General features: G+C 38.3%; 1 protein-coding gene across 2 annotated transcripts; it reads left to right on the plus strand.

Moving 5' to 3' along the window:
• MXD1 (MAX dimerization protein 1) lies at positions 1–25,273 on the plus strand. 2 transcript variants are annotated; one of them, XM_072635257.1, is made up of 6 exons: positions 1–306; positions 1,447–1,546; positions 8,063–8,092; positions 21,756–21,870; positions 23,098–23,257; positions 23,814–25,273. In XM_072635257.1, exons 1-6 carry the CDS (start codon positions 231–233, stop codon positions 23,999–24,001), a joined length of 669 nt encoding a protein of 222 aa, XP_072491358.1. In that variant the 5' UTR covers positions 1–230; the 3' UTR covers positions 24,002–25,273. The 2 variants fall into 2 exon arrangements, with proteins under 2 accessions (XP_072491358.1, XP_072491359.1); XM_072635258.1 differs by having other exon boundaries at positions 23,817–24,903.
• Positions 25,274–27,949: the final 2,676 nt, after the last annotated feature.

Genomic DNA, 27,949 nt, shown 5'->3' on the forward strand with positions numbered 1-27,949 from the left:
GGGGGTGAGTCGGAGATAAACACTCGGCAGTGTAGGTGGCAGTGCCTCCGCTCCGGGTTCTGTCACAGTATCGGTGTCTCTGTCGCCCCTTTGACGACCCCCAGGGATCGTGGTCCCCGGCGTGGTGTGTGTGTACTGGGGTGACCCTCTCATCGTCTGTCCAGCGGACGGGCAGCGAGGCCGCGGGCGCTGGGGGTTGGTCCCGCGGCTCCGGCCCCGGTGGATGCAGAATGGCGGTGGCGGCGGTTCGGATGAACATCCAGTTGCTGCTGGAGGCAGCCGATTACCTGGAGCGGCGAGAACGAGGTGCACGGGGGCGGGGAGGACTCCCGAAGGGGGCCTGAGGTGGAGGGTGGCCCCGGGGCCTGAGAGGGCAGCCACTGAGTAGGGAAGGCAGGCGAACTGAGGGCAGTCCGCCACGGGGTACCGGGGACTGGCGGACTGAGGGGGCAGCCACGGGGGTGAGGGGGCAGGCCAGGGGCGGAGCCCTGAGGGCCCGAAGTCCCGGGCGGGTAGGGGTGCCCGGGGCCTAGGGGACACGCACGGGCAAGGGAGGACTGGCTGGAGGGACCTTGAGGTGCAAAGCCCTGGTGGGGGTGGGGAGCCCTGACCGCTCCGAGGGTTGTTGGCGGAGGGCAACACCGCGAGCGCCCCAACCTCCCCCCTCAACTCGGGGCCGGGGTGGGGGTGGGGGCTTCCCCATCCTACAGCGGCCCCCTCTCCCACCACGAGGCAATGAATGGAATGAAAGGGAAGGAGGAGAGGGAGCTGCCGCTGGGCAGCCTGGTGCGCGCTGCATCTCCTTCCTCTTCCTGGGGAGGCAAGCAGACCTGTAGCGCTCACTAAAACAGAGAGGCACCCCGAGATTTACCTCAGCCAACTTGCCTCCCCACTGCCCTCCCCCACGGAGCTAACCACCCACTCCCGAATGGGACTGGCTCCTCCATCCCCCTAACGTTCTCCCCACGCTTCCAGCCCGAAGGGCCATTCCACCCCGCCCCCCCTCCATTCTCCACTCCTCTGAATCCTGTTTGTCTGAACCCTTGGTGTGTGTGCGCGCGTGTGTGCGCGTGTGTGTGCGTGTATGTGTGTGTTTTCGTTTTCCCATTTCCAACACCACCAACCTGCTGGGTATTTAGTATCAGAAACATCTGGCTTTTTAAGCGTCGGTGGTGTGTTTTGTTCTTCTTCAACAATGAGGATCTGGAATCCTCCTCTCCACCTGCCTGAAACTCGGAGCATGTTTTTAAAAATGTGTTGAGGTGTTTTTTTTTTCATTGTTCTCTGAATTCCACTTTCATTTGTTTGTCTTAACATATCCCTTTAAAAAATAATAATAAAAGGATGTTGTCGCAAGCATGGGGACGTGTCCTGGACGGGGGAAGTGGAGGAAGAGAGAACGAAAGATCTAGGACCATTCACTGACTGAGTCCTCTGATTTTCTAGAAGCTGAACATGGTTATGCCTCCATGTTACCATACAATAACAAGGACAGAGATGCCCTAAAACGGAGGAGCAAATCCAAGAAGAACAGCAGCAGCAGCAGGTGATTTGGGAAACAGATCTCTTCTTAGTCCATCATCTCCCTTCTGTGGACACTTAGACTGCAGAACACAACTGCCCGTTGTGACTGCAACCCTGTAAATATATGCTGTATATGTCAGTGATACAGTCATGTGCAGCACAGCCTCTAGCCTGTGGAGAAAGCATTTCTTTTGTTGAGGAAGAGGAAAAGAGAATTTAGATTTCTCCAGGTGGTTTTGGGGGGAGGGAGATTTATTTGTTTTGTTTTACCTCCCCGTGGGAAGGGGGCTGGAGAAGAGAGCAAAAGAAACGAGGGGGAAGCACCATCGGTGACAATACTAAGCTTTCAAAAGCTGCAAATTCAGAGCAACTTCCCTGTAACTGGAAATGCTGGACAGTGTCTTTCCTTTGGTTAGTTTTCACTGTGAAGGATTTTCTTCCCTAAACAGATTAAATTATTCAATTTGGCTTAGGAAGTCATAGAATTTCTCATTTGGCATTTAGATGAAATGAACTAGTCTCTTTTGGGCTTGCTGATTTATTTGCTGTTTCCGCCTACCAAGAGCTATAGAAGGGAGCTTTAGTGATTGAAACCTTGGCATATATCTTGCTTTGAGAGGCAGGAGAAAATATTAAAATGGTTCAGGCTTTCAGTGCAAGTAGGGATCAGAAATTGTCAGTAATTCTTGATTGGTAAAAATTTCCTTGGAAAGTGAATTTATCCAAATTAAATTCAGCCTGCTGTGTGTAAAGTTGAATGGAATGGGCAGTTCCTGAAATGCTATTTTTATGGACCCATTGAACTGTGTCTTCCAAGCTAGTAAATTCAAAACATTGACATTTCTGTCACTGGTTTAGAGATTCATGTGACTTTCTAGCTACCTTTGTTTTGGGGTTTGGGTTTTTTTCCCATGAATAAGTCCTTAGAGTAGCTCTATTTGGACAGTCCCTATGGCATAATGGAAAGCCACTAAAGGCTAGAAAGCTTTGTAGACTGCTGCCTTTCTAGCCTTAGTTTACCCCAATTGTGTTGCAAGTGGAACTACAAGATTTGTGAGACACACACATGGGCTAGGTTCAGGAAGATATGTTGAGTAAATTTGGTATTTACTTGGTATTTTTCTTTGCCTTGCTTTGGCATTACATGAAGTTTAGAGCTGCTAGTGTATGTGTAGTATGCATGACTCCCTGAGAAAGGTGCTCATATAAAATGAAGAGGCAGGTGTGGTAAAGGGGTTAGAACCGAGGACTTAGGAGATAGGTTAAAGTACCACCTCTGCCAACAACATGAGGTGGCTTTGAGTATAAGTCAAATAACCTTTTACCTCTCTAAACCTCATTTCCTCATCTGAAAAACTGGGATACCTAACCATAGTGGTGTGAATTAAATGGAATCATTTATGGGAAAGGACTTCGATATCTGGAAACAATGTGAATATAAGTTATTGCTATTACTTTTTTCAGTATTAAAGAAATTAGACCAATAGAATGTAAGCCTCAGAGGCCAGGGACAGTTTGGTTGTTTTTTTTTTTATCCCCAGTACCACACACAGTGCTTAGCACATAGAGGTTGTAAATGCTTGTTTAAATGAATTAAAGCCATAAGCCATTTCGTGACAAAAACAACCATTTGTATTTGGTATTTGTTTTGGGGGGTTTGTTTTTTGCTACAGATTTAACGTAGTTGTCAGGGTTAGAAGATATCTTTGTCTTCAAGTTATATTTGTCCAGGAAAATGCGCATTCATTGCTCTTACTTTTGTCCCTCTCTGATTTTTGAAACAACCCATATATTATGTTCTACTGATTATATTTAAAGATGGCACTTGCCTATATCACGATTTTATAAAGGGCTATTTTTTTATGCAGTGAATATGGAAATAAATAATATGGCTTCAGGTTCAAGCCAGGCTCATGAATGGAAAAGATTTTCTGCAACCATTATCATTCTTAACTCTTCTTTCTGTCAGTAGGCTTATGGTATCCTCAGTTCTGTGAGTTGGAGACATGAGGTTTGCACAATTCTTACTATCTGAAAGCATAGATATATTAAGGATTTTTAAGAGAATATAATTAAATCTGAAGATAGCACCAAGCAATTGCATGAGCAGGTTGTATTATTTTAAATGTGATCATTTTCTTAGTCACCTCTGTCTGTAATTGCCCTACCTAACCAGTGAGACTTTTCACTAGGGAATGTAGTTTGACCCCTTAATTTGAATAGGTATTGCACACAAGTCCTTGTTAGGGTTATAATATTGCTTTCGTTATGAGGTGATAGGGTGAAATTACTACTGTATTACATAGCCATGGAATGGCTGTTTCTGTTTCATGTTCATTAGTTTTTATCTTTGTTATTTCTGAGTTCCTTTCTTCCTGGTACATGTAATGAAAAAGTAGCTATTTAATTATCAGAAATAATAAGTTTTAACTGCACGTCAGACCTTCCTAGGATTGAAATTGCAGGGGTTAACCAAGCATATCCTAGCACCTTGCAGATAGTATTTAATAAGAATTTTTTTTAAATTGAAGTTTAATTCTATCTGTAATGTTTAAATAACAGGATCATAGGATTTAGAACTATAAAGAAACCTTAAGGCTGACTTGAAACAATCCTTTATTTTATAGATGAGGAAACTGAGGGTCAGAGAAGGAAGGGCCTTGCCCAGAGTCATTGAGAGCTATTCCAATAGAACACTAAGAATTAGTGGTTGGTCCTATTTGGAAATGGCAGTATCTGCCTTTAGATTTTTGGAATGAAGAGAAGTCGATAGTGCTTGTAGTGGTTGTTTTTCCCTAGTAATATTTTTTTTAAATCAGTTCCTTGTTTCAAATTGCATTTTTTGGAACACGCTTTGCTAAAGTGAGGCAGCTTTTTGGAAAATTAGTGGACAAGCAGTTGAAAGACTGCTAACCAGCTTTATTTCAACATGATAATAAGAACAACTAATTGTATTTGGGAAGGAGGAGTATTTCTATAACTGAGAAGTATTCGCAAGTGTCTGATATGGTTAAAACTTGAGTAATAGGACTACAATTCTTTGCTATTCTTTTCAGTGCTATCTTTTTTTAAATGGACAGATTTGACATTTATCAAGACTTTTCGATAATCAAATTGAATATTGGAAAAGGGCATATATTTCTTTAGCTGACATTAGTAAGTTGTTTACACAGCGATAAGTATAGAAGAAGAGAGCTCAGAAATGATCATTTTGGGTTCCATTTTGGGAATCTTAATTCTTTAAATAAAGAATATCTCAGTTAAGATTTGTGACTACGGTTCAGTTTATAAGTACTTGTACATTTTTATGTTCATAATTATTATTTTTCACTTGTGTACTTGTTATTTCTCTTCCATCTAGATTGTAGCCTTGAGAATAGGGACATGTCTTTGTCTTCATGCCTCCCTTTATCATAGCACATTTACATAAACAATAAATAAGTGTCTGTTGAGTGACTGAATGAAGTATGCTAGAGATTACGAATAGTGACCTTCTTGGGAGTTTAAAATTTAGAGTATTAGCAACATTCTTGAGTAAGTAGTCAAGACTTCTGAGGTTTTTAAGTTCACAGCCTAAAAATCTAGCAAAAAATTTAACTGTGATATCCAAACTGTAATTTACATTTTGACTCTTAAAATAAATAAGAAATTTATACTTAACATGTATACATTCCATATAGTTGGTTTTTAATTACTATGGCCAGAAAAGCATGTACACGCCCAGCCACTACCTTTGCCCTCTCTAGATTTTATCTTTTCTTCCTGTCCATCCTCTGTTGAGTATAGTTCCTTTAAGCAAGACAAGAGGACCTTGCCCAGTTGTAGCCATATCATAATCATGTGTACAGTCAAAAAATGGTCTAACGATGCAGAATTTTATCTTTGTTAAAATTAAAATGCCATATGGCTTTAAACAAAAGGTCTTTATCACAGGACACATTTTTATAAATTATGCCCATCCAGCTAGCTGGTCTAGGAAATAAATTTCTGGATCATTACTTAACAATGGAATAAGGAAGGCTATGTATGACAAACAGAATGAATTAAAACCTTTAGGATAATTAGTTTTGATATCTACAAATCTTTTGACGGTAAACAAATCATCCTAAAATATAAAATCTTTATTTCCTTTTTCTTTTCTTTTTCATTAAAACTTCATATCCCAGAGACCTTTGGGAGATGAATTTTAAAGCTTTGCTTGAAATTTCCTATTTCATAGGTCACCCCAAAAACATACTAAAACAGAATAAGCCCATAACCAGTTTAAATGAGCTTCTTGAGGGGGGGTCTATAGTCCTCTACAATTAATCCTGTGCGACTTGCTCATGTAAGTGCTCACTTCCAAGACCATGGGTTGAGGTTCATCCCACTCTGTCCCACTACTTTATTGTTTATCATGATACTGTCTTGTAACAGTTCACAGCAGAGTCAGATTCAATTCTTGTTCTGTCATTCTTTAAAGCTTCCTGATATTATAGTATACAGGTACAGTGGGGAAGTGCTGAATTTGGAATCAGGACATGGGCTCCAGCCCAGCTTTCCTACTTACCACCTCTGTGAGCTTGAGCAGGTCACCTTACCTCTCTAACTTCACTTTCCTAATCTAAAGACTGATGGCCTTGGGCCAGATGGCTGGCGAAGTTCCTTCCTATCCCAGACTAAAGGAAAGGGTATTCAGGAGATTGTTGACTTCTAATAGCGATTGTAGAAACCTTTTCCATATAATGCCTTTTTATTAAAGATCAAGTATACAAACACTAATATCAGGACGTTATATCCACTTTAACTTTCGTTGCAAGTTCTGAAAGCCCTTTTACAACTGCTGAACTCATGGATTCACATGGATGCGGTGGATAGTGTCAAGTAGTAGTATTAGCCATATCTCACGGAGAGGGTTAAACAAGGACAGCATGGAGTAGTAGCATGCTGCCTTTCATAGGATATGAGGCATATTGGTTGCAAAGTTGTAAATATGGTTTAATACTAATTCTCATCACTAGTTGAGCAGCTCATAATCTTTCTTAAATTTCATTTTTCACCTCTTTACTAAAAGGCATTGTGTAGGTGTTCTTCAGCAGGAGCTCAGAAGACTATTGGTGCTGTTACTAGGAATAAGATTGTTAGGAAGTTTGTTTTATTTATTCCAAATTATATCATTTAGTCAAAGTAAGACAACTTGTTTAACTAAAACAACTTGAGATTGATATGTAATTCAAACCAGCAGGATGGCATCTGATCTAATAATGCCTGCTGTATTACATCCAACCTAGGGAAAACAGGTAATATTATGCCACCCTAAATTCACATATGGTATGGGGTTATTTTTCTTTGTGAATTTAATGCATATTTCAATAAAACTCCTCTCCTAGGGGAAAATACAAAGCTTAAGTTAGATGTGCAATTAATCCTTATTGAACTTATAAGTCTAATAGGGAAATAAGATACACATACAGATAAATTTAATATGTAGTATTACGTAAGTATAGTCATGGTAACAAGGAAGATGCTATTTGAAGTCTGAGGGGGTAAGTCATTATTGATGGGGAATCAGGAAAGACTTTTTGGAGAAGTTGGCTTTTGAATTTGACTTTAAAGAATGAGTAGGCAGTCAGCAGGTGTAGAGATAACATGAGCAAAAAAAAGGATGCAGAAAAATATCAAGATGAGTTCAGGAGACAAAGAGTAGTCTAGTCTCACTAGAAAATGGAATGTAGAGGAGAATAATATGAAATAATTCTAGAAAAGTGGGATGATTCCAAATTGTAGAGGTCCTTGAATACTAAGCAAAGGACTTTGAACTTTCATCTGTGGGCAGTAAGGAGTCATTGAAGATTTTTGTGCATAGGAATGACACAGAGCAATTCAAGTACACTTTGTCCTTTTCTTTTAATTGATTACCTTCCCAAAAAGAAAATAGGTGCTTCATAACTCTGTTACTTTTACTTAGGGCAATATTCTGATTGTATACACTTGTTAAACTAATTACTTTTCAATTCTACCCACCCTCCCCCCCACTGGAAAAAAAGAGAAAAGCAAAGGAAAACCCTTGCAACATATATATGTGTGTATATACATATACATATACATATATATACATATATAAATCATGCAAAACAAATTTACATGTTGTCCATGTCTAAAAATGTTTATCTCATTCTTCATATTTAGTCCATCACCTCTGTCAGAAAGTGGGTAGCATTCTCCATCATTGGTCCTCCAGAAAAACGGCTGACTATTACATTGATCAGAGTTCTTAAATCTTTCAACATGTTTGTTTTTACAGCGCATCAGTTCATACAAGTCTACTGAGGTTTCTCTGAAACCATCCCCTTTCTTGTTTCTTATAGCATAGTAATATCTAGATGCATGCATTTTCTAGCCCATCATACAGTTTAGCTGGTCTTTCCTATAGTGATGAGGAACAAGAACTGTTTGTCTTTCAGTATCCCTTTTAGTTCTGGCAGTTTGTAGACATGGTAGTATTTCTGTGGCCATTGTAGGCAAGAATAATCTTACTGTCTTTTTTTCCCCTTTTCAGATCAACACACAATGAAATGGAAAAGAATAGGTGAGTTGTGGGTGTTTTATGTGTGACTTAAAAAACATTGGGTCTGAATGAAAACTTTATTAATTGTTTGACAGTTAACTGTGCTTCCTTACTCCCTTTGCTTCTAACAAAAGATTTGAGAGGAGATAGGTAGATGTAGATATATAGGCTATATTCTCTGCCTGTAGGATGGACTGTACTAATATTACTCTAGATGTATGAACATGTAGCCAGTTTGAAATGCCCTGAATTTGGAAACTGCATTTCAGATACTGGTTCTGCTACTTACACCTCTGTGATGTTGGGCAAGTCACTAAACATATCTGGGTCTCAGTTGCTTCATCTGTAAAATAAAAGAGTTTGATTAGATAACTCTTAAGATCGCTTCCACTCTCAATCTAATGATCATAATCCATTCGTTTTGATTATTATTTACTATCTGGCTATTCTGCATTCTAACAGTTTGGGGGAGGAGGATTTGTCTTTGTATCTCCAGTGCCTTGCATGTAGCACAGGTGATTAATAATAAATATTTATAATAAGTGTTTGTAGAATACTATGTATATACAGGCATCAGAATCTTTGACTCACTAGAGAGGAAAGATTTGGGAATAAGAAGGTTCTTTTTAACCTCTCAAGCTAACATGGATTTTATAGGTTTTAATAGGGCAAATGTGTTAAGAGATGAGATGAGAGTCATTGCACATGAACTTCTCTGATATATTAGTTTAATGTTATAGCTTTTTACAGTTTACAGAGTGCTTTCATATGCCTTATCTCATTTGATCCTCAATCTTGTGAGATGAGAAGATCTGTAATTATCCTAACTTTAAAGAGAGAAAACTTGAACTAAGTGGCATTCCCAAGATGGTAAAGCTAGTAAGTAGTGATAGTAGGACTAGAACCTAATTCTTCTGAGACTCAGCCTTCCAGAGAACTATGATTCTTTGCACTATACTGTACTGGCTCCTTCTTTCTGTCTTCTGTCATTCAGTTTTACATAAATGACTTAGGATCATAGATTTCAAGATAGAAAGAACCTTTAGAGATCATTGATTTCAAACATCTTCATTTTATAGATTAGGAAACTGGACCTTAGTGCAATTAAATGTTTTCTTCAAGGTCACATAAGTAAAAAATAGCAAAACATGGACTCCAAATATTGTGCTCTTTCTACTATATTACCTCTGTCACTCTAGTCCACCAGTGATCAAAGTCTCTAGCTGTATTCTGCTTTGTATGAGCCTTGAGACTTTTCCCTTTAGGGATCTATAGTCAACCAGAAACTCAAATATGTCCTGATTTCCAAGGCAAGAAGAAAAAAATCATCTGTGTCTTGTCATTCGCAGCATGTTCACCTTTTTATTTTCTTCTCCCATTCTCTTGGCTCTGTAAACCTGTAAACTATTACTTCATGCTGGGGAAATTTGATTTCTTTTTGAGTTTTTATGCATTTTCACAATTTCAGATAGAAAATTCTTAACTCACTGCAAATCTTTTCCTTTTTGCTCAATAGTGTGCTGTAGATGCCACATAACAACTAGTTATTGTCTAAGAAACTAGAACTGAAACTGTAGTTGTGCTAGCTAGTTCTAAGTGCTTCCAAATGACAATAGTCAAAACTCCATTGAAGACATGCAGTGACAGGGGAATTCATTGCCTCCCAAAGCAGTCCATTCCATTTCTAGACAGCTGTAACTGTTAAACATTTATTTTATATGGCTCTAAAATCTGCCTTTTGGCAAGCAAAACAAGCCTAACCATAAGATTTAGAGCTGAATGGGCCCAAGGGATCATCAAGTTCAGCCCCTTCATTTTACAAATGAGCTGACTGAAGCTTAGAGAGCTCACAATTTGCCCAGTGTCATACAGGTAGTAAATAAGAGGGTGGGAATTAGAAGCCAAGTTTTTAAATATAAGTTCAGGCTTCTTTATATTTCACATAATGCTGTTTCTATTCCTCTGCTTCATAACTGCTGCCTGAAGGATAATCTTGCATTGCTCCCAACCCTAGAATGTGAGTAACAGCAAAAAAGTAGAAAATCAACATAGCTAATTGGGCTAAGCAGAATTTTGACAGCGCTGGCTCAGGAAGAAAGGTTAGAGTCATTGGTTCAGATGTTTAAATTTCACTTTTTTATGCTATTTTCTCTCCCCCTTTAGGGTGGGTAATTGAAATTTGACCATCCTGAAAAATTAGATGAAAACCTGTTAATGAAATCTCCCTGTGCCTGGTAGTCGAATCCTATTAATACCATCTAGGCTTCACAAATTCTGGGGAATTTAGTCATTTGTATTTTCAGGAGTCACTAAACGAAGGAAATGTCTTTGTCTTATTAAGGAACATAGTAATTTGGGTAAATGGCTTGTAGCAGATGGCATTTATTTCTATTTCATACTGTAGAGCACAGCTGTACTTAGATTTCTAAAAAACTGAAGTCTATAAAGCATCATAGAAATTCTGTAATCAATTAGTATTTTACTTAATCAGAAAATCTCCCATGGAGGTGCTGCACTGAACATCTCTATTTTAAATCACAGTGATTGATATATGATAGGGTATAGAGTCAAAAACTGTTAAAGAACTGTATACACGCACACTACCTATCCTATTTTGAGCAATCCACTTTTCTTCTCTGGGCTCAGTTTCCTTATCTGTATCATGAAAGGCCTAGATAATGTGTAAGATTCAGCTGTAAATCCTGTGATCCTTTAACTGGTAAGGAAATGTAAGAGAAACTTTTTGCAAATGTCGGTGCGGTGTTTTGTTTTGTTTTTATTGAAATTCCATTCAGTAAGTGGGCATTGAAATTAGAATCCTTCATTTCAAACAGTTCTAAGGATGCTAAAAGAAAACCCTAGAAGTATCCTTCTTAGATAGTTTACATGTGTAACTCTATCTGGAATTAGACAACTAGACTAGATTATCTCTGCCAGAGCCTTCTGACCCTATTTAATGATTTATTTCATAGTTTAGGAAAAGAACTCAGTGAGCTGTGATCCAAACAGCCATTCTCATTACTCTCAAACATCTCTGCTTTGTTGTTGGCTAACTATTGGTGAAGGATACAAATCTTTGGTCAGATCTACTCCTGGTCTACCCTAATTAATTGCAGCTTCTGATAGCGGCTTCCCTGATTTTTGGTCTGATAAATGACTGTAGATCTTATATCCAAAAGAATGGATATTTTCTCCCCTTCACCTCACTCCCCACCATGGCATTACATCCTGTTTACCCTATTCCACACCCTGACCACCCTCATATTTTGCTCTAAAATGTGGTAAATGGAAATCACATGGGTCACTTGTTGCAACATTACTGTAACTAGCCTGGTTGGTGTACTTGGAAGGATGTGATAATCCAGGTTTGATCTTATGTTTAAAAAGGATGAAAAAAAAAAATCAAGTGTATATTGTTCAATGCCTAAATTCCAAAAATATGTTACTGCTAGGTTATGTGTTTGATTCTAAAACCTATGTTTTAGCAGAGCTTGGAGGGGAAACTGAATGTGGGATTGTCATTAAAACCATTGTGCAATAGCACTTTTGAGTTCTCACACGCCCAGCCAGAAGTCATTGGTTAGCCTAGAAATCAACAGTTAGAACACTTTTCTAAACTAGATTACTAGGATAAAAAGAGGATTCATCAGCAAATGCCAATTATAAAGGACATACCTTTATTTCTTGTGGTTAGTTAAGGCATATCCCCTATCACATATGATATGTCATGACCTTCTGCTACGTAAATTTTGATTCAGGAAGAAGTCAGTTCTAGGTGAGTAAGAAGCTTTAAAAACCTTCAGAGAAACAAGAAGATGATAGTCCACTTGCAGCTACTTTTGAAGATGAAGTTTACAGCCTTTTTCTTGCATTCTGTCTTCCCTTTCTCCCTAGTGTGTCTGTGTCAGGCTGCCTCTCATTTAAATACACCTACATTTGTCAAGACTAAAACTGAATCCTTTGCTTATTGATCATAATGCAGACTTTGGACATCACCAGTATCTTTGGAGGACATTAACATTTCTGTGAGAAACTGTGGAGCCATTAATATGATAACTTTCATCTTTAGTATATGCACCTGTACCCCTACTTTTCCCTCACTTGACCTGGAGGAACAGAACAAGGAAAATATTCACAAAGGCCACACGTGCTTGTATCCAACTGACTATTTTTAGTCTCTTCCTTTCTAATCCCAAGCATCATGCCATCCTTATAAAGTTGTTCAATTAGCCATGAGTGTTCACATTGTAATAAGCCAGAAATATAACATCAGGAAAATTTTGCTACCTTGAAAAACTCAGATTGAGTTAGTAACATGTTCCCCATATAAATAAGGTAATAACATTTCCCGCCTCTGGCACTCATCATTCCAATAATGGACCTAGCTTTACTCTTCGGGGTACTGAGTTCTTCATTTTAAAAAAAGGTCATTTTCAGAAACACTCTAATTAAAGGGTGAAAATTTCTCAAAAATAATAGATCAGATTTCATTGGTCAACCACACTACTTTAGTGCCTGTGATATATGGAACACTGTTATTAGGCCAGGGAGAAATTAAAAAGGAAACAGAAAACCTGGCCTTTTATAATTGAAGAACCCAATCCAATAGAGAAAATGAGATAAATAAGAGTATGTAAATATATATTTATGTGTGTGTGCACATATACATATATACACATACATAAATAAGAGAGAAATATATAAATGTGTGTACACATCCATATGTGTACACACACATATATGAACACAGGAGACAGGTATGTGAAAAACAGCTAATGAACAACTGTATGCCATACAGAGTAATACACTGAGATATTAAATATTTGAGGAGGTTAGTAATGCTACTTGACTGGAACAAGGTCGACTTTTATGGAGGCAATGTCTTAAGTTTTTGAAATGGGAGCCAGGGGGACAGCTTTTGGTTGACAGGAATGAAACAGCCATCACAGGTAATGACTTGGAGGTGGCAAAAGGCTGAGTATATTTCAGGCCCTCTCCCAGCTTGCCTGTTTCACTACTTACATTAGGTGCTATATACCAACTGTTAAGCTGTGTCTTAATCCTGTAGCTACTTTCTGTGCTTCACCCATACCTGCAAGACTCAAGTAAAGGAAGGATATTTAGTTTAAATACTACCTATGATCTTATCCAAGTGGGTTCTCTCCATCAGTATATACTGTAACCCATCCATGCCTCTTGATCTTGTATTTTTTGTCTGTGTTCTACAGTAGGCCTCTGTGGGAGACACAGCCAATGTGCTTGAGCTCCTTTTTTATCTTTTGTGAGTCTAGCATGACACTTGGCCTGTCCATCTGTCATGTCTTGCTCTTCTTACATTACCTACTCACCTCCTTTTCAAATAATACATTTCCTCAAGGATTGCCCTTATACCACATTTAATGGGTATAGGTCACCACTGAAATTATACTTCAGCCTACTTATACCCACCAGGTCACCCACTCTTGATTGTTAAACCATAGAGGGCATAAATGATTGTTTTACCAAGAGTGCACCTCCTAATATCTATCAAAAAGAGAATAAGGTTTGACTTGGCAATCCTATGAGATTCACTCACAATCAGCAATTTGGTGAAGCCAAGAAATACTTTGGGGAGTGGTAGAGAAGAAAAATATAGCTCCATATATTGTCTAAATTCACTAGCTATATGTAGTACCCTCAGTTAATGGCATTCAGGCCTCTCTGTGATCTAGCCCCTTTGACTTACCTAATTCCCAAGCTTCCAAATTTGTCAGCCTGAGGAGACAGCTTAATCATAGTGTGAGTATGAAGATTTAAATAAGGAGTGCCAGATTCAGTTATCAGTTGGTAGTTTGCTCTGCCCTCCTGCCTACCTACAGTTTGAAGCTTGATTAGGAGAGAGTTTCAGTGGAGTATATAGTATAGGAGTTCTTTTTTATTCTGTTCTCTTTTTAGGAAAATGTTTTTTTTTAATTCTTTAAATTATCCTTGCCTGTTGTCCCATTTGACTTAGTGTTCATTGGTGCACAGGGGGCTGTGCTGTAGCAAGTTTGGGCTTAATTACTAACATAAATTTTTACTAGTTACATCATAATCTAGCATTTTCATTGTAGTGAACACTTTAAAACTATATCTGAGATTTAGATTTTTACCAGCTTTCTTAGACCAATCTGCTTTAGTAAAATTCTCCTCTGATAAAGCTAATAGACGTAAATGCATTATAGGTGTAGTGTTCATTTCAGTAAGGAAGATATGAAGATCCAAAGCTATTTATCCACCCCCCCACAGCCATTGTCTTTACCCCAAGAAGTCAGTATTGCAAGGGAGAAGGGAGGGAGAACTTGTAGCTCGGTAATCCCCCCTGACCAGTTCTTCCATTTCTCTCATTGACCTCTCCTGTGTACCTTCCACATTTTACTTTGCATTATAGTCATTTCTATATATGTTAGTATCCCCTCCTATACTATGAGCTCTGGGGACAGGAGCTGTGGTGATGTTTTCTTCTCTGTGGACCCCAGTGCCTGTCATTTGTTTCCGTACCTAAGGAACCTGTGATGTCCTTCATATGGGTACTCCCTGCACTGATACATATTATTTCCTTTTACTCTCACTTCCTTTCGCTCCTTTAGAGTTACTGTGGCTGAAGAAATGTATCAGACTTTAGATCGTCTGATTATCCAACCAGAAACAAACCATCCATCACAAAGCCTGAACGTGAAGGTTTTCTAGCCCGATAGGACCTACCACAACTTATATTTCACTAGCTTAGCTTTCAAGAGCCCATGGTCACCTTCACTTCATTGTAGGACATCAGAATAGGACCTGAGTAGGAATGTTCTACATTATAAGCATTTAATAACAAATGTTTGTTAAGTTGAATTGATCTTTGATTCTGTCTGCATTTTCTTCTGTAGAATAGCACCACATTTCATTTCTTTCATGTTTTTGTCTGCAGATATATCCTGAATTCTTTAAGGTTTAAGATGCTAAAGTTAAATTCTGTTTAACAAACATTTTATTATTAATATATTAAACATTTTATTATAACACTGTGCTAGCTTCCAGAGGTACTACAGAAATAATTAAGTCATGGTCTCTGTCCTCATGGAGGTAACAATCTAAAGGAGAGATAGGACACATATGTAATAACTACAATGCAAAATGTAACATGGGTACATAAGAGAAATATAAACAATGTTCTGTGTCAGGTTTGAAAAATGAGAGATATCAATGGAAATTTTGTTCTTTGACTTGGTGTCAATAGCCCAGTGAAATCCCAACATGAACCAATAGTGTGTTCAAATTACCAAAATAAAGAATTTGATCTAAGGCTACATTATTAGGAGTCTGATGTCCAGGTCAAGGGAAGTAATAGTCACAATGTACTTACTGTACTAACTAAATTACATTTAGAATATTGTATCTAATTCTAGATACCAAGTCACAAAGGGCACATTCAAGAATTGATCATGTATAGAATAAGGTAATCTGACTGAAGAGAGTGAGATGGTATAAGGGGATAAACTCTGGATTTAGAGTCAGAGTTCTCAGGATCAAATCCTGGGAATTTAGTACTCATATGACCTTGAGAAAGTCACTTAACCTCTCTGAGCCTTATTTTCCTCATCTGTAAAGAGGTTGAACTCGATGATCTCCAAAGTCCCTCTGTCTCTTAATTTGTGCTCCCTGTCATTCAAAACTGAGGAACTAGAGACTATACCACATGAGGGATAATTAAAGGAACCAAGGATTGTACTCCTGGAGAAGAGATTTCCTGGGAACATGATGGCTAATGTCAAATATTTGACTTGTGAAGAGGGATAATACTTGCTTTTGTGGCTCAAGAGGAAATAATTGGGAGCAATGGGTGGAAGCTACAGGAAGGCAGATTTTGGCTTTATGTGAATTAGAATTACTTGCTAACAAGTTGAGGTATCCAGAAATGGAGTAGGATGGCTTCATGAGTAGTGAGTGCCTTGTTTCTGGAAATGTTAAAGCAGAAACTAAACTTGGTGAGAATCTTGTAGAAGAAATTCATGTGTGGGGTAGAAGGATAGACTAGATGATCCCTAACTTCCCTTCTGCCTCTAACACCCACCAGAACTGTGTCTAACAAAAGCACTCCTGCATGTTTCTGCACTTGAGTTTTAAATCTTGCTCCCTAGAACACAAGAGCCTTTGCTCTGAGTAGTTTAATTTCCCTTCTAATTGTTCTTTCTTCATGTCATTGACCATGAAGGAAACTTTCCTCTTGCATATATTAACTTAATGTGATTTTTTTTGAGATTAAACAAGATATAAACAAGACTTGTGCTTCCCTGGAAATGGGTCAGACATTCCCTTAAATCTTTTAATTCCAGAAGACTTCAATCTCCTTTATAGAGTAACACCCTGCAATTCTCATCTGCCTAGTAAAATGCAGTTCAGTTCCCAGCTGACTTAAAAAGAAATATTAAATTGCTTTAATTATCTTCATTTCCCTAGCAGTAATCACCCTTCTGCAAACAGAAACAAGTTTGAAAGAATTCCCTACTCAATAATCTGCCCATACTGTAGTGTTATACCTGTCACACATCTAGAAAATGTGAATAGGGAAACCAACTCAAAATTTTGACACTCCTCTAGAGTTGCCTCCATGCTTCCCACAAAAAACACACACACACGCTGCCAAAACAAAAGCTTTAATTTTAGGGGAGTCAGCATAATTCAGTGAAAACACTGTCCCTGAAGTCAGAGGAGACCTAGATTCAAATCCTATCTCTTTTATGACCTTGAGAAAGTCTTTTAATTACCTCCCCACCTCAGTTTTGTCATTTGTAGGATGAAGAGATTCGAGTAGATAGACTACTCTGAGATCCCTTCTTAGCCCTAAATCCTTGAACCAATGATCTAAACTAGTCATCAGTCAATGGAATTTCCACACTGGGAGTTCTCCATAGTGTTGAAATAAAGGACTGAAAAAAAAATTGGCCATCATTGGGCTATGTTTGTTTCTTCTAATTGCTAATTACAGTTCAGGTCAAAGGTAGATTGGTCCATGAAAACTATTACAGGCCAAAGGTATATTTAGAATAATTAAACTAACCTTTGTAAATAGTTGTCAGGTAAAGGGGCTTTATTACAGATGTCTGTAAAATATCATCCCCCCAGGGACTGCAGTCACATTTTCATAAATGCAAAGCCTGTTTGTGAAGAATTACCACTTGTACCCTTGTCTTGAACTACTAGATAGAGAAAGACAGACAGAGAAGAGAAAATTTATCTTGTTTTGTTCTTTGACAAGCGTAAGACATTTTACAAAACCTATATTAAATAATAACAACTCTCTTGTTTGGTTAATGATCCTTAGAGTTCTAGAAATGGTTAAAAATAGAAGAATATTTTCCTGTTTTTTTCCTTTTATCTGCCCACTATCATCAAAATAATTTAAATATTCAGATAACCTAAATACACTAAGGAAAGATTAATATGATAGTGCTATGAGTTATGTGGTCTGTGCAAGTGCCATTCACCATATATACTCCAGTTTAAAATGGTTTGATGTTGTTTTTGATCAACCTTGATTTTTTATGTTAATTTGAAAATTGGTTGTTAAGCTATGTAGTAAGTAGGAACTGTATGTGTGTGAAGGAATAAGTAACTACAATCTCACATGGTATTTTTAATAAAATAATCTGTTTTTCTGAACATCATCCAAAATGTTCCCTTACACAGTAAAAATGTTTTTCACCTGCTAATAGCTCTTTTCTCTCAGTTTTAAATTTTTTTATGTGGTAATGAGGTGAGGTAAACTGATAATCTGCTTCCTCACTTGCAAATCATTCCGAATGTAAAGATTTTCAGAAAGAATGGAAGTCTTATGAAGGGGTGGTACTTTTTATCCAGTCAGTATTCCCAACTCCAAACTAGTTCTAAAATCACACTTCTGCATTTATAATTAACTCCTTTTTAAAATCTGTTTCATATTTATTCTCTCCTAAGAAAACCTGGTGATAAGGAAATGTTACAGATGTTGTAGAGTGACTATTTTGCTGATAGCACATACTCCCATTCCCTACTTTTGAGCAGGGTCAAATTTGGTTCAGCATCAAAGGAAAATAACAATGATGACTTCTTTGTTCAGATATTCTTACCTAGCACCTGCCTAGTACAATGCTTATTTGATCCACAGTAAATGAAAATCCTCAAGTTATGAGGAAGTGTAAGAACTGACCTATGTGAGGATCCTGCATGCTGGCCAGTTGGCCCTTCTCTACAAATGTGTTCTCCTTTTGGTGGACCTTTTATAATACCTTCTCTTCTTACCACCAGACCACTAAACAAGACTATTAAGAGGAGAAAATCCAAAAGGGGAAACCAAGCTTCAATGTAGTTGACTTTGTCCATAGTTAAATTACCTTACCTATAGGCTACAATGAACCTGAAATTTTGGAACTCAGAGGATTACTATCAGAATAGCATGGTGTTGGAAGCTTAGAGTAGCATAGAATGGTTATGATATTATAACTTTGCAATAGTTAACAATAGAATATGCTACCAGAATAGCATAGTGTTTAGAGTTGGAAGGTCATGAAGTCTATCCTAGCTTATACTGCAGTCTCTCTTTATAAAATCCTGAGAAGGGAGTTATGTAGCTTCTGCTTTAATATTTCCAGTGAAGGGACTCATAATATCATATGAGGCAGCCCTATTCCATTATTGAACAAGCTTATATTCTTAATTCCACCTTATGTTGAACTCAGATGCCTTCTTTTAACTTCCAACCATAAGTTCTAGTTCTGTTATCTGGAGCTATAGAAAAGAAGCCTAACCCTTTGACTCTTTATGACTGTCCATCATTTCATCAAATCAGTCCATTACATACCAATTTTGCATGAAATGGTTACTAGTGTTATGACAAAAAGACATTTATAATACTGTCTGTCCCCTCAAAAAACTTATTCTCTAATTGGGGAAGTTTAGACTTGAGAAACCAAGGGTACAACAGAAGTCATGGATTTTCTGTTCTGACAAAATGAGTATTATCCATAATAAAGGTGTGAATTCAGAGGAAGAAGGGAGCAGTTTATGTTTGAATGGTTTGAGAAGACCTTATAGAGGAGGTACAATTCAGTTAAGCCCTAAAAAAAGAAAAAAGTCAATTGTGGTAGGTTCTATACTGGGAGGGTTCTTAAATTTCGTCTGTATGAGAAGGAATAAGTAACTACAACCTCATTTATTTTCAATAGAATATTCTTAAAAAAGTCCAAACCAAGATAACAGTTATTACCACACACCTATGTTAGTAAACTCTTCTTACCTAGTACTTTTTAAAAATATAATTCTTTTCTATCTTCTCCCAACTTTTTCTCCACACCTTCTTATTTTATTCAGTTAAGTTCAGTGGCTTAGAAAGTAGTTATATTTGGCTGTCTCCTATCTGTATAGTAACATTTACCTGTCAGTAGTTTCTTCTTGCCAAACCTCAGCCTTGAGTTACTCCCACCATCTACCTCTTCCACTCCTACTCAAGTGCTACTGCCTACTGCTGAAGGAAGTTTCACAATTGTTCTGACTGGTTATGTTGCAAATTCATGTTATCCAACCTCAACTGGGCCCTCATTGCATCAAGAAGCCGTTTTAGTTCTCTTTAATTGATTCCCTATCTCTCTTCCAACAGGAGCTATTCCAAACCTTTTCTCTCTTTAAGCTTCCCTTCCCACCCTCCACACCTCCTAAAGGAGCTTGCTTGTTATTTTATTGAGAAAATCAAGACTATTCCCGGAGAGCCTCTTCTCCCACATAAGCTGCCCCTTCTTACTTTCTCTTCATCTCTAAACCCCTTGGCAGCAGCTCCCACTCTCTCTTCCTTTCCCCAGTATCTGACAAAAAAGTGGCCCTATTTGCCAAGGCCAACCCCTCTACATGTATACTTGAGCCCATCTTTTTCCAACAGTGTATCATCTTCCTCCTCAAATTTTCAACTCCGTTCTATCAGTTAATTTTTTTTCCTACTGTGTACACATCCAAGTCTCCGCTTTTCTTAAAAAAAGTCAAATAATTTTTTTTTAAAAAAACCCTTCATTGGATCCTACTGATACATGAATCTATTAGACAGTACATCTCCTTCCCTTCTCAGTCAAACTACTTGAAAAAGTTGTCTACACTACACTTCTCAGTCATTTCTCAACCCCTTATAGTGGGGCTTCCAATCTCATCACTCAACTGAAACTCCTCTTTCCCAAGTTTCTAATGATCTCTTAATTGCCAGATCTTTTGGTCTTTTTTTATTCCTAATCCTTCTCCACCTGTATTCTGCATTTGACATTGTTGACCACCTTCTCCTCCTGAATACTCTCTCTTCTCTGGATTTTTGTTACCTTCCTGGTGTGTCTCCTGCCTTCCTGACCACTCATTCTCAATCTCTTTTGCTGATTCTTTCCACACTGTGGCCCTTAACTGTATATTCCCCAAGATCTTGTCCTGGATCTTCTTTCTCTGTTAGTCATATCAGCTCCCATGAATTTAACTTTTCTCTCTGCATAGATGGCTCCTATAACTGCATATCCTCCTCCAGTCTATCCCTCAAGCAATTAATTACTCACTAGACATTTCAAACTGGTTGTCCCAGAGACATCTTAAACTCAACCTATTATATTTCCCTTAACTTTCCCCTTTTTAAGACTCCCCTTTTTCTGTTAAGGGCACAACCATCCTTCCATTCTCTTAGCTTTGTAACCTCAGTAATATCCTGGTCTTTTCTGTGTCTCTCATCCGACATCATTTCTAGTAGTTTCCTATTATCTCTGTAATAAAATATAAACCTTTCAGTTTAGATTGTAAATCTTTTCACAGTCTGTCCCCAATTTATCTTTCCAGCCTCACTGTATGTTACATCCCATATTATATTCTGAGACCAACCAAACCAGTCTTTTCTTTGTCCCTCACATACAACATTCCTATTCCTATCACCATGCCTTTGCACTGGCTGTCTCATAATCCTGGAATGCACTCCTTCCTTACCTTACATAGAATCTCTTCCTTTAAGATGCAGCTTGAGTACCATCCTCTGCATGAAAATTTTCTTTCTATTTTCTCCAACTGCTCATGCCTCTTTCTCAAATTACCTTGTATTTAACAACTTTGAATAGATTTATATTTATGCTGTATGTATTTGTATATGCCCTTGTTATTTTCTCCATTAGAATATCTGTTGCATATAGGAATTGTTTCATTATTTGCACCTAGTGCCTGGCACATAATAAGAATTTAATAAATACCTATTACTTAAGTGGTTGATTACAATAAAGTACATCTTTCCAGTCCTAAAAGGAGACCTGTCAGTGTCCATTTAAAGATATGTCAAAGGCAAATTGAGTAGAATCTTAGCCACAGAATGTCTCATTATTAATATGGATGAATATGTACTTTGTATAAAATGATCCCAGAAACATAACTCCCAACAAGAGAAGCACTTCTAGCCTATAGGAGCAAGTGGTAGCACTCCATCATCACCAAAAAGTGTAAAAGAGGTTTCGCAATATACAAGGCTCCCAGTCCTCATTGGTTTTTATTCAGTCATCTGAAAAGAAAAGAAAATTGATTTCTTCAAGATCTCTTCTAATGATATCTTTAAAATCGATCTTATCCTGTTACTGTTTATTCTTGCTGATTGTCCTGCCTGACCTTGTATTCTGAAGTTCAAATATGACTTTTTGCATTGCAGACGTGCCCACCTTCGCTTGTGCCTTGAGAAGCTGAAGGGGCTCGTACCGCTTGGACCTGAGTCGAATCGTCACACTACTTTAAGCTTATTAACAAAAGCAAAGTTACACATAAAGGCGAGTGTACATTTGGCTTCCTCCCTTGAATTTCTGACTGTCCAGTAAGAACTTTTCTTGATTATGAAGGTCTGGACTGCTTGTTAACAAATAGTTTATATGAAGAGTAGTATTATATTCATTTTATTCCATATCACAGTCATCAAGATTCCTGCTTAAAGTACTTTTATATTTACTTCCTCAATAGGAGAAACACTTGTTTGAATTCTGGTTGATAAAATCTCTCAATCATTTAAAATCATTTAAAACTTTCTGTTCTAAAGCAGAGGTGTAAAACATGTGGCCCTCAAAACTCCCAAGTGAAGCCCAATCTACATTAAAATGTAGTTCCTTTCTGATTTTAATTCTTTGATATATTAATGAAAAAATAAATATAGAAATGTGTGGTTTTCTAAGTCAATGTGCTGCCCATAAAAGTCCTTAGTATGGTTTAGTGGCCCCTGTTTTTATTTGAGTTTGACACTCCTCTGCTCTAAAGGATATTGTTCTGATGTCAGGCAACATGGCAGGGTTGGGGAGAAGCATGTGTTAAAATGAGTACTCCTTGGAAATGTAAATGATGTCTGAGTTCTTGTGCCAAGTGATTAAAATAATGGTTTAAAAAGAACTGTTATTATGGGTTTTGAAAGAAGTTAATTTGATATTTAACCTGACACAAAAAGTACTTCTGTAACTGAGGGAGATATGTTGAGTAAAAATGACTTTAAATTGAGGTATATTTCTCAAGACCCTTTAACCTATAGTTTCTTCAAAGCTCTTCAAATACTGTAAGACTTCAAGTTCACTGTGTCCCCCTAGACACATAGGACAGCTCAGAGCATTCTTGACCCCAAAGCCAGGATGCTGGGGGAGCAGACCACATTCTTCAGGGGGCAGGTGATACAGTCAAAAGAGCCTGGGAAGTGCCCATGTGACCTGAGAAAAGTCACTTAACCTTTCCGGGCCTCAGTCTCCTCATTGAAAAATGAACTAGAAGCTGTGATCTAAATCATGATCTCAAGCTGGGATCCCTATAAAGAAATGAGTGTTGATGTCATAGACATTGGAGGACAATAACAGTGGCTCCCCAGTGAGCTTCCTTTCTGAGATAAGCAAGAAAGTCAAGACCCCAAAAAGCCTTCTGGGGACAGGAGTGTGTTTCAGGAGTGAGACACAGATTCAAGGTAGTTTTAATTACTGGTTTAAGCCTAATCTAAGGATTCCTCTGAAAACTCCTTTAACCTGCAGAAGCTTGAAGACTGTGACAGAAAAGCAGTACACCAAATAGACCAGTTACAGCGAGAGCAGCGGCACCTGAAAAGGCAGTTGGAGAAATTGGGCATTGAGAGAATGAGAATGGACAGCATAGGATCTACAGTCTGCTCAGAGCGCTCTGACTCAGACAGAGGTGAGACCCTCTTTTCAATGACTGGGATTTTATTATGAAATATCTTCCCTTTGCTCCTCCTCATCCATATTTTCCCTTCTCTATGCTCCACAAAGTAGCACGTAATTTACCTAGTACTCTTGATGTTTGTAAACCACTTACCTTAAAAGCTCTGTAAGGTAGGTAGCACAAGTGCAAGTATCACCCCCAACTTACAGATGAGAAAACCGAGGCTCAGAAGGAGTCAATAACCTGCCTGTGTTCACACAGCTAGAAAGTGTCAGAGCCAAAATTGAAAGAAAGCTCCTTTAACTCCAAATCCAGGACTGCTTCTATAATAGCCATGTTACCTCATCAGCGTGATGCAGCCTAGATTGAAATGGAGAACTGTCACTCATCCGAAGAATGTAAGCAGTGGCTAAAATGGATTATTTCAGGAAACAGTCTTTTTTCCTTCAATTCCCCAGATACACTCAGGGAGGGAAACCTGTTTTTGCATTCACTGGAGTTGGGGCCTGAGTTGTCTGCTCTGTGGTGACTGAATTCCCTCAACTCTCCCTTTTGCTCTTCTCCATAGAAGAAATTGACGTTGACGTTGAAAGCACAGACTATCTCACAGGCGATCTGGACTGGAGCAGCAGCAGCGTGAGTGACTCGGACGAGAGGGGGAGCATGCAGAGCCTCTGCAGTGACGAGGGCTACTCGAGCTCCAGCATCAAGAGAATAAAGCTGCAGGACAATCACAAGACTTGTCTCAGTCTATAAGAGACGGCTAGAGCGGTGGCTGCCTTCCTTATGGTTTTCCCTCTCGGATCTTATTAGGTAGTGTATTGGACCTTCCCACAATTCCCTTGCACGTAAATTTCAATGTACCACCACCACCTTTACCCAAATCAGCTTTGCCTAAGTTTTCAAGAAAAAGTGCATAGGGTCGTGGGTTTACAAAGCTACTCTCTGGAGCACACATCTGATTGCATCCACTAGCTTCTCTTTCTGTCCATAAAAATTCATCTCTGTGAGACTGTACATTCCAACAAAATTTTGAAACATCTAAGAATATTTAGACTTAGAGCCAACTCCCAAATATCAGTAATTTCCCCTTTTACTTATTGTCATCATTTAGTCTTCTCAACCTATCTTAAATTTTTCTGTTTGCTATGTTTATGTATCTTGTCTAGCAAAATTGTTCGATTGTGACTTCTGTTCAAAAAACCTGAAGGAACCAAACTTTTCAAGTTGAGATCCTAATCTCAGAACTATGAAGTAAGCTTTGAAAAGAGCATTTAAGAGCGCTTAACTGTGTGCCTCACCCCAGGCTTCCCTGGGAATGCTAGGAAAAAATCCCTAATCCTCTGAAAACTTACCCCTCAAACACTGCACATGAATTTCTCCAGACCCGTATGTAGCCTTGGGCAATATCTCTTGCTTTAAACCAGGCACCTCGACTCGACAGCATGTCTTCGGGGTTACACAACTCATCAAGTTTCTTGAATGTTTTTCTCACCAACTAAATGGTACAATCTATCCCCATCTCATGTCCTGGGGATTGCACCATATTTTCGCTGAATAGTGCTGTCTCAAGACACACATTTATTTTTCCTCAAAGTTTAATACTACTTGTCTCTGGGATAATTTTCTTTTCTACCTCAGAGATGAACAAGATGATCTCCATTTCCCATTAGCACAAAAATGATTATGCCTCTTTTAAAAAAAAAAAAAAAGCAGCATTTGGTCCAGTTCCAATCTCTTTTCCTATTTAACCTTCAGCAATAATTGAGCTGTAGAGCTGGCTGAGCTAGCTTCTGTCATTAATGAAAGGAAAAATTCACATTGCTACTTTCTACGTTGCAAGTAAACACAAGGGGATAGTACAGTGTTACTACAGTTCCTTACCTTTAGTGAATTATTTTTAGACACTCCCAGAAACTTGTTTATGGAGGCGTTGGGGTTGCTAATTTAGAAAGCTGATTTTTTTCCCCCTCTTTGGCCATGGTTTCTCCCCAGCTTGGTCCCCCACCTTGTAGCATTTTTATTTAAGCTTAACAGAGCACATGTATATGTACATAAACACATTAAATCTATAAATACTATTTATTCATTTTTATATAAACTAATGTAATGGAGAAGAAATTCTTACAACATGCTTTTATAGATGTTCTGGAAACTTTGTATGTAGATATCTGCTCACTAAAATCTGTTCATTTCCCCTTAATCTTTTTATTTTGAACATTGTAAGGCCTTGATATTTTGCGCCTCTTTAGCTAATCTGTTCATTGAATTTGGACCATTCATAAGATGCATAAAACTAAAATATACAGCAACTGGCACAAGGTGATTAGAGCAGTCCCACATACTGTGGATACTTTGCAATTCTAAGGGCTACATAGTTGAATCAGTGATAGACAGCCACCATGGGCTTTTTTGCTTGCCTACAGTCTTTACCGTTTGTATGTGTATTCAGCCTGATTATACATCTAGCTGCCTCCAACCATTCCATATACTCTAAAGTACAAATTCAGAGGGAGCCTATGCTCAGACTTTAAAATTGCTCATCAGCCTAAATGAAACTAGATTCCTTTTAGGCTCTTTTTAAAAATGATTCTTTATTGAATTTTAAAAACATGGGAATTAGGGCTAGTGGATTTATTAAACTCCAAAGTCTCCTTGTTTTTCCCCTTCCTTTTTTGTGCTATTTAATTTTTTTTTTTTGTGGGGAAAAAGGGGAGGTGGGAGGGTGGAGTAAAAAAGAAGGATTTTTTTTTAATAGCTGGAACTTTTTTCTGATTACCAGCAGAAGATTTGCACTGAAATACAACTTGTATGCCTTTTGCATTTATTAAGCCTGCTTCCTGAGTCCAAGCAGAAAGATAGTGTTAAGAGAGTTAGCTCGGCCTGTAACATGTTTGGGAAAGGTACAGATAGATATGCCTGCACTTTGAGGTACCTGCCCTGATGCCCTTTGCAAGACTTCACAAGCATTTTGTTGGTTAATGAAATGTTACATTTGAACCATCTTCACTAGTCAAACCCCAAGTTGTAGATGCTTTAAGGCATCAGGAAGTGTAGATTTAAGGGGCAGGGAAAGTTTGTGGGCCTGAATTGGGGGAGGGAACAAAATTGTGCACTTGCTTATTCAATTTAGAAATAAGGCGTCTGAGAGCCGCCAGTGTTTTCTGTGTTTTAGTTGTTGGGCCTTTGATTTAGAACTGCATTTTTGTCTCTTTGGTTGAAATAATATTAAATGTGTTGTCCCAATATAAAGCAGTAATTATTTGACCTTCACACTGTTTGTCTGGTCCTTTTCAATTTGATTGCGTAGAAATGTGGAAGTTAGTATATGAATATATGTGTGTATACACATACGTGTATATATATTTGTACACATATATTAATGCACTTATGTCAAACTGACCCCAGGGTTAGACATGGCTTTCAAAAGTTCTAAGCAGATAAAGTTAGCTTGCCAAGCTGGGCTCCAGGGTAACCAATTCCTTAATTATTGGGACCAACCCTGGGAGTTTCTTCTCTGTGATCCTCTTGGTTGTAAACCAACTCATGCCAAGGCAGCTAATTCCCCCCACGTTGCTGAAATGGTAGCACTGATTTGCCAGCCTTTTCTCTCCAATTCACTGATCCACCAGCATTATTGTTAAAGAGCTGCATCAGGGGTTTTGTTTGTTTGTTTTTTGTTTTTATTAAAAAGAAAACCTTTTTAGATGGGGTAGTTGAGGTGGGGGAGGGGAGGGGCCAAACATGTAAACCCCCAGCCTTTAAGACTTTGACAGTTGTACCTATGGATAGATATGTATGTACACATAGGCACATGCATATTTTTGTGTGAAAGTTAATTTAAACTAGCACCCAATCACTGCATTCTTGGGTTTCACCACCACAATGCAAGTGGTGAAATTGAGGCTTGTGGTCCTTATTTGGAACAAACAAACCAGACTCTTGCACTTAGATAATAAGCTTAATGAAATTCTTACAGTAACATATGTATATGTAGCATGTCTGTTCTGTTTTAACATCCCAAAAAAAGTATTGTCTTTATTATTTGGGGCTTTATATTGAGTGCTGAGCACCCATTGTGTATTTATTTCAGGCTTTCTTCTGGTAAGTAGAGCTCTTGAATTCTTCAAGGTGCTGATAGCCATGCCATGTGAATTTCTTGAGTCACAAGGTTAATGCTAATTTGATACCAATTCAAAGAGCACAGCACTTTGAGCAGACCAGGGAACTCTTCTGCCTGTCCTTAAACAGGCCGAAATGATTTCAATACTGTATTTCAGTGTTGGGCATTATATAGGGTCTTGTTCTGCAATTGGCCAACCACTTTAGCACTTTGGTTGAGGGGATTCCCTGGCACTTCCCCTCATCCTCCACCTTGAGTTTTTTTTGTTTTTGTTTTTAAATGAAATGAAACAAAACTTCTGACTTGCATTCCACTGCCTCTGCCCTGACCCATATTAGATGTGGCCAAGAATACACTGTGTATTTGAGAGGAGGGTAGTATTCACTCCACATCAACCAATGAAAGCAGTAACAATCTAACAATATTTAGGACTGGATGAAGGAGTTGGTAGGGTTTCCTCTTTCTGCCCCCACTTGTGTATTAATTTCAGGTTTTGCCACTGTGCTATATTGGGAAGGCTTCTCTCTCTCTCTCTCTCTCTCTCTCTCTCTCTCTCTCTCTCTCTCTCTCTCTCTCTCTCT

Source organism: Notamacropus eugenii, chromosome 1 (assembly GCF_028372415.1).
Source record: "Notamacropus eugenii isolate mMacEug1 chromosome 1, mMacEug1.pri_v2, whole genome shotgun sequence".
In the NCBI taxonomy this organism is placed as follows: Eukaryota; Metazoa; Chordata; class Mammalia; order Diprotodontia; family Macropodidae; genus Notamacropus; species Notamacropus eugenii.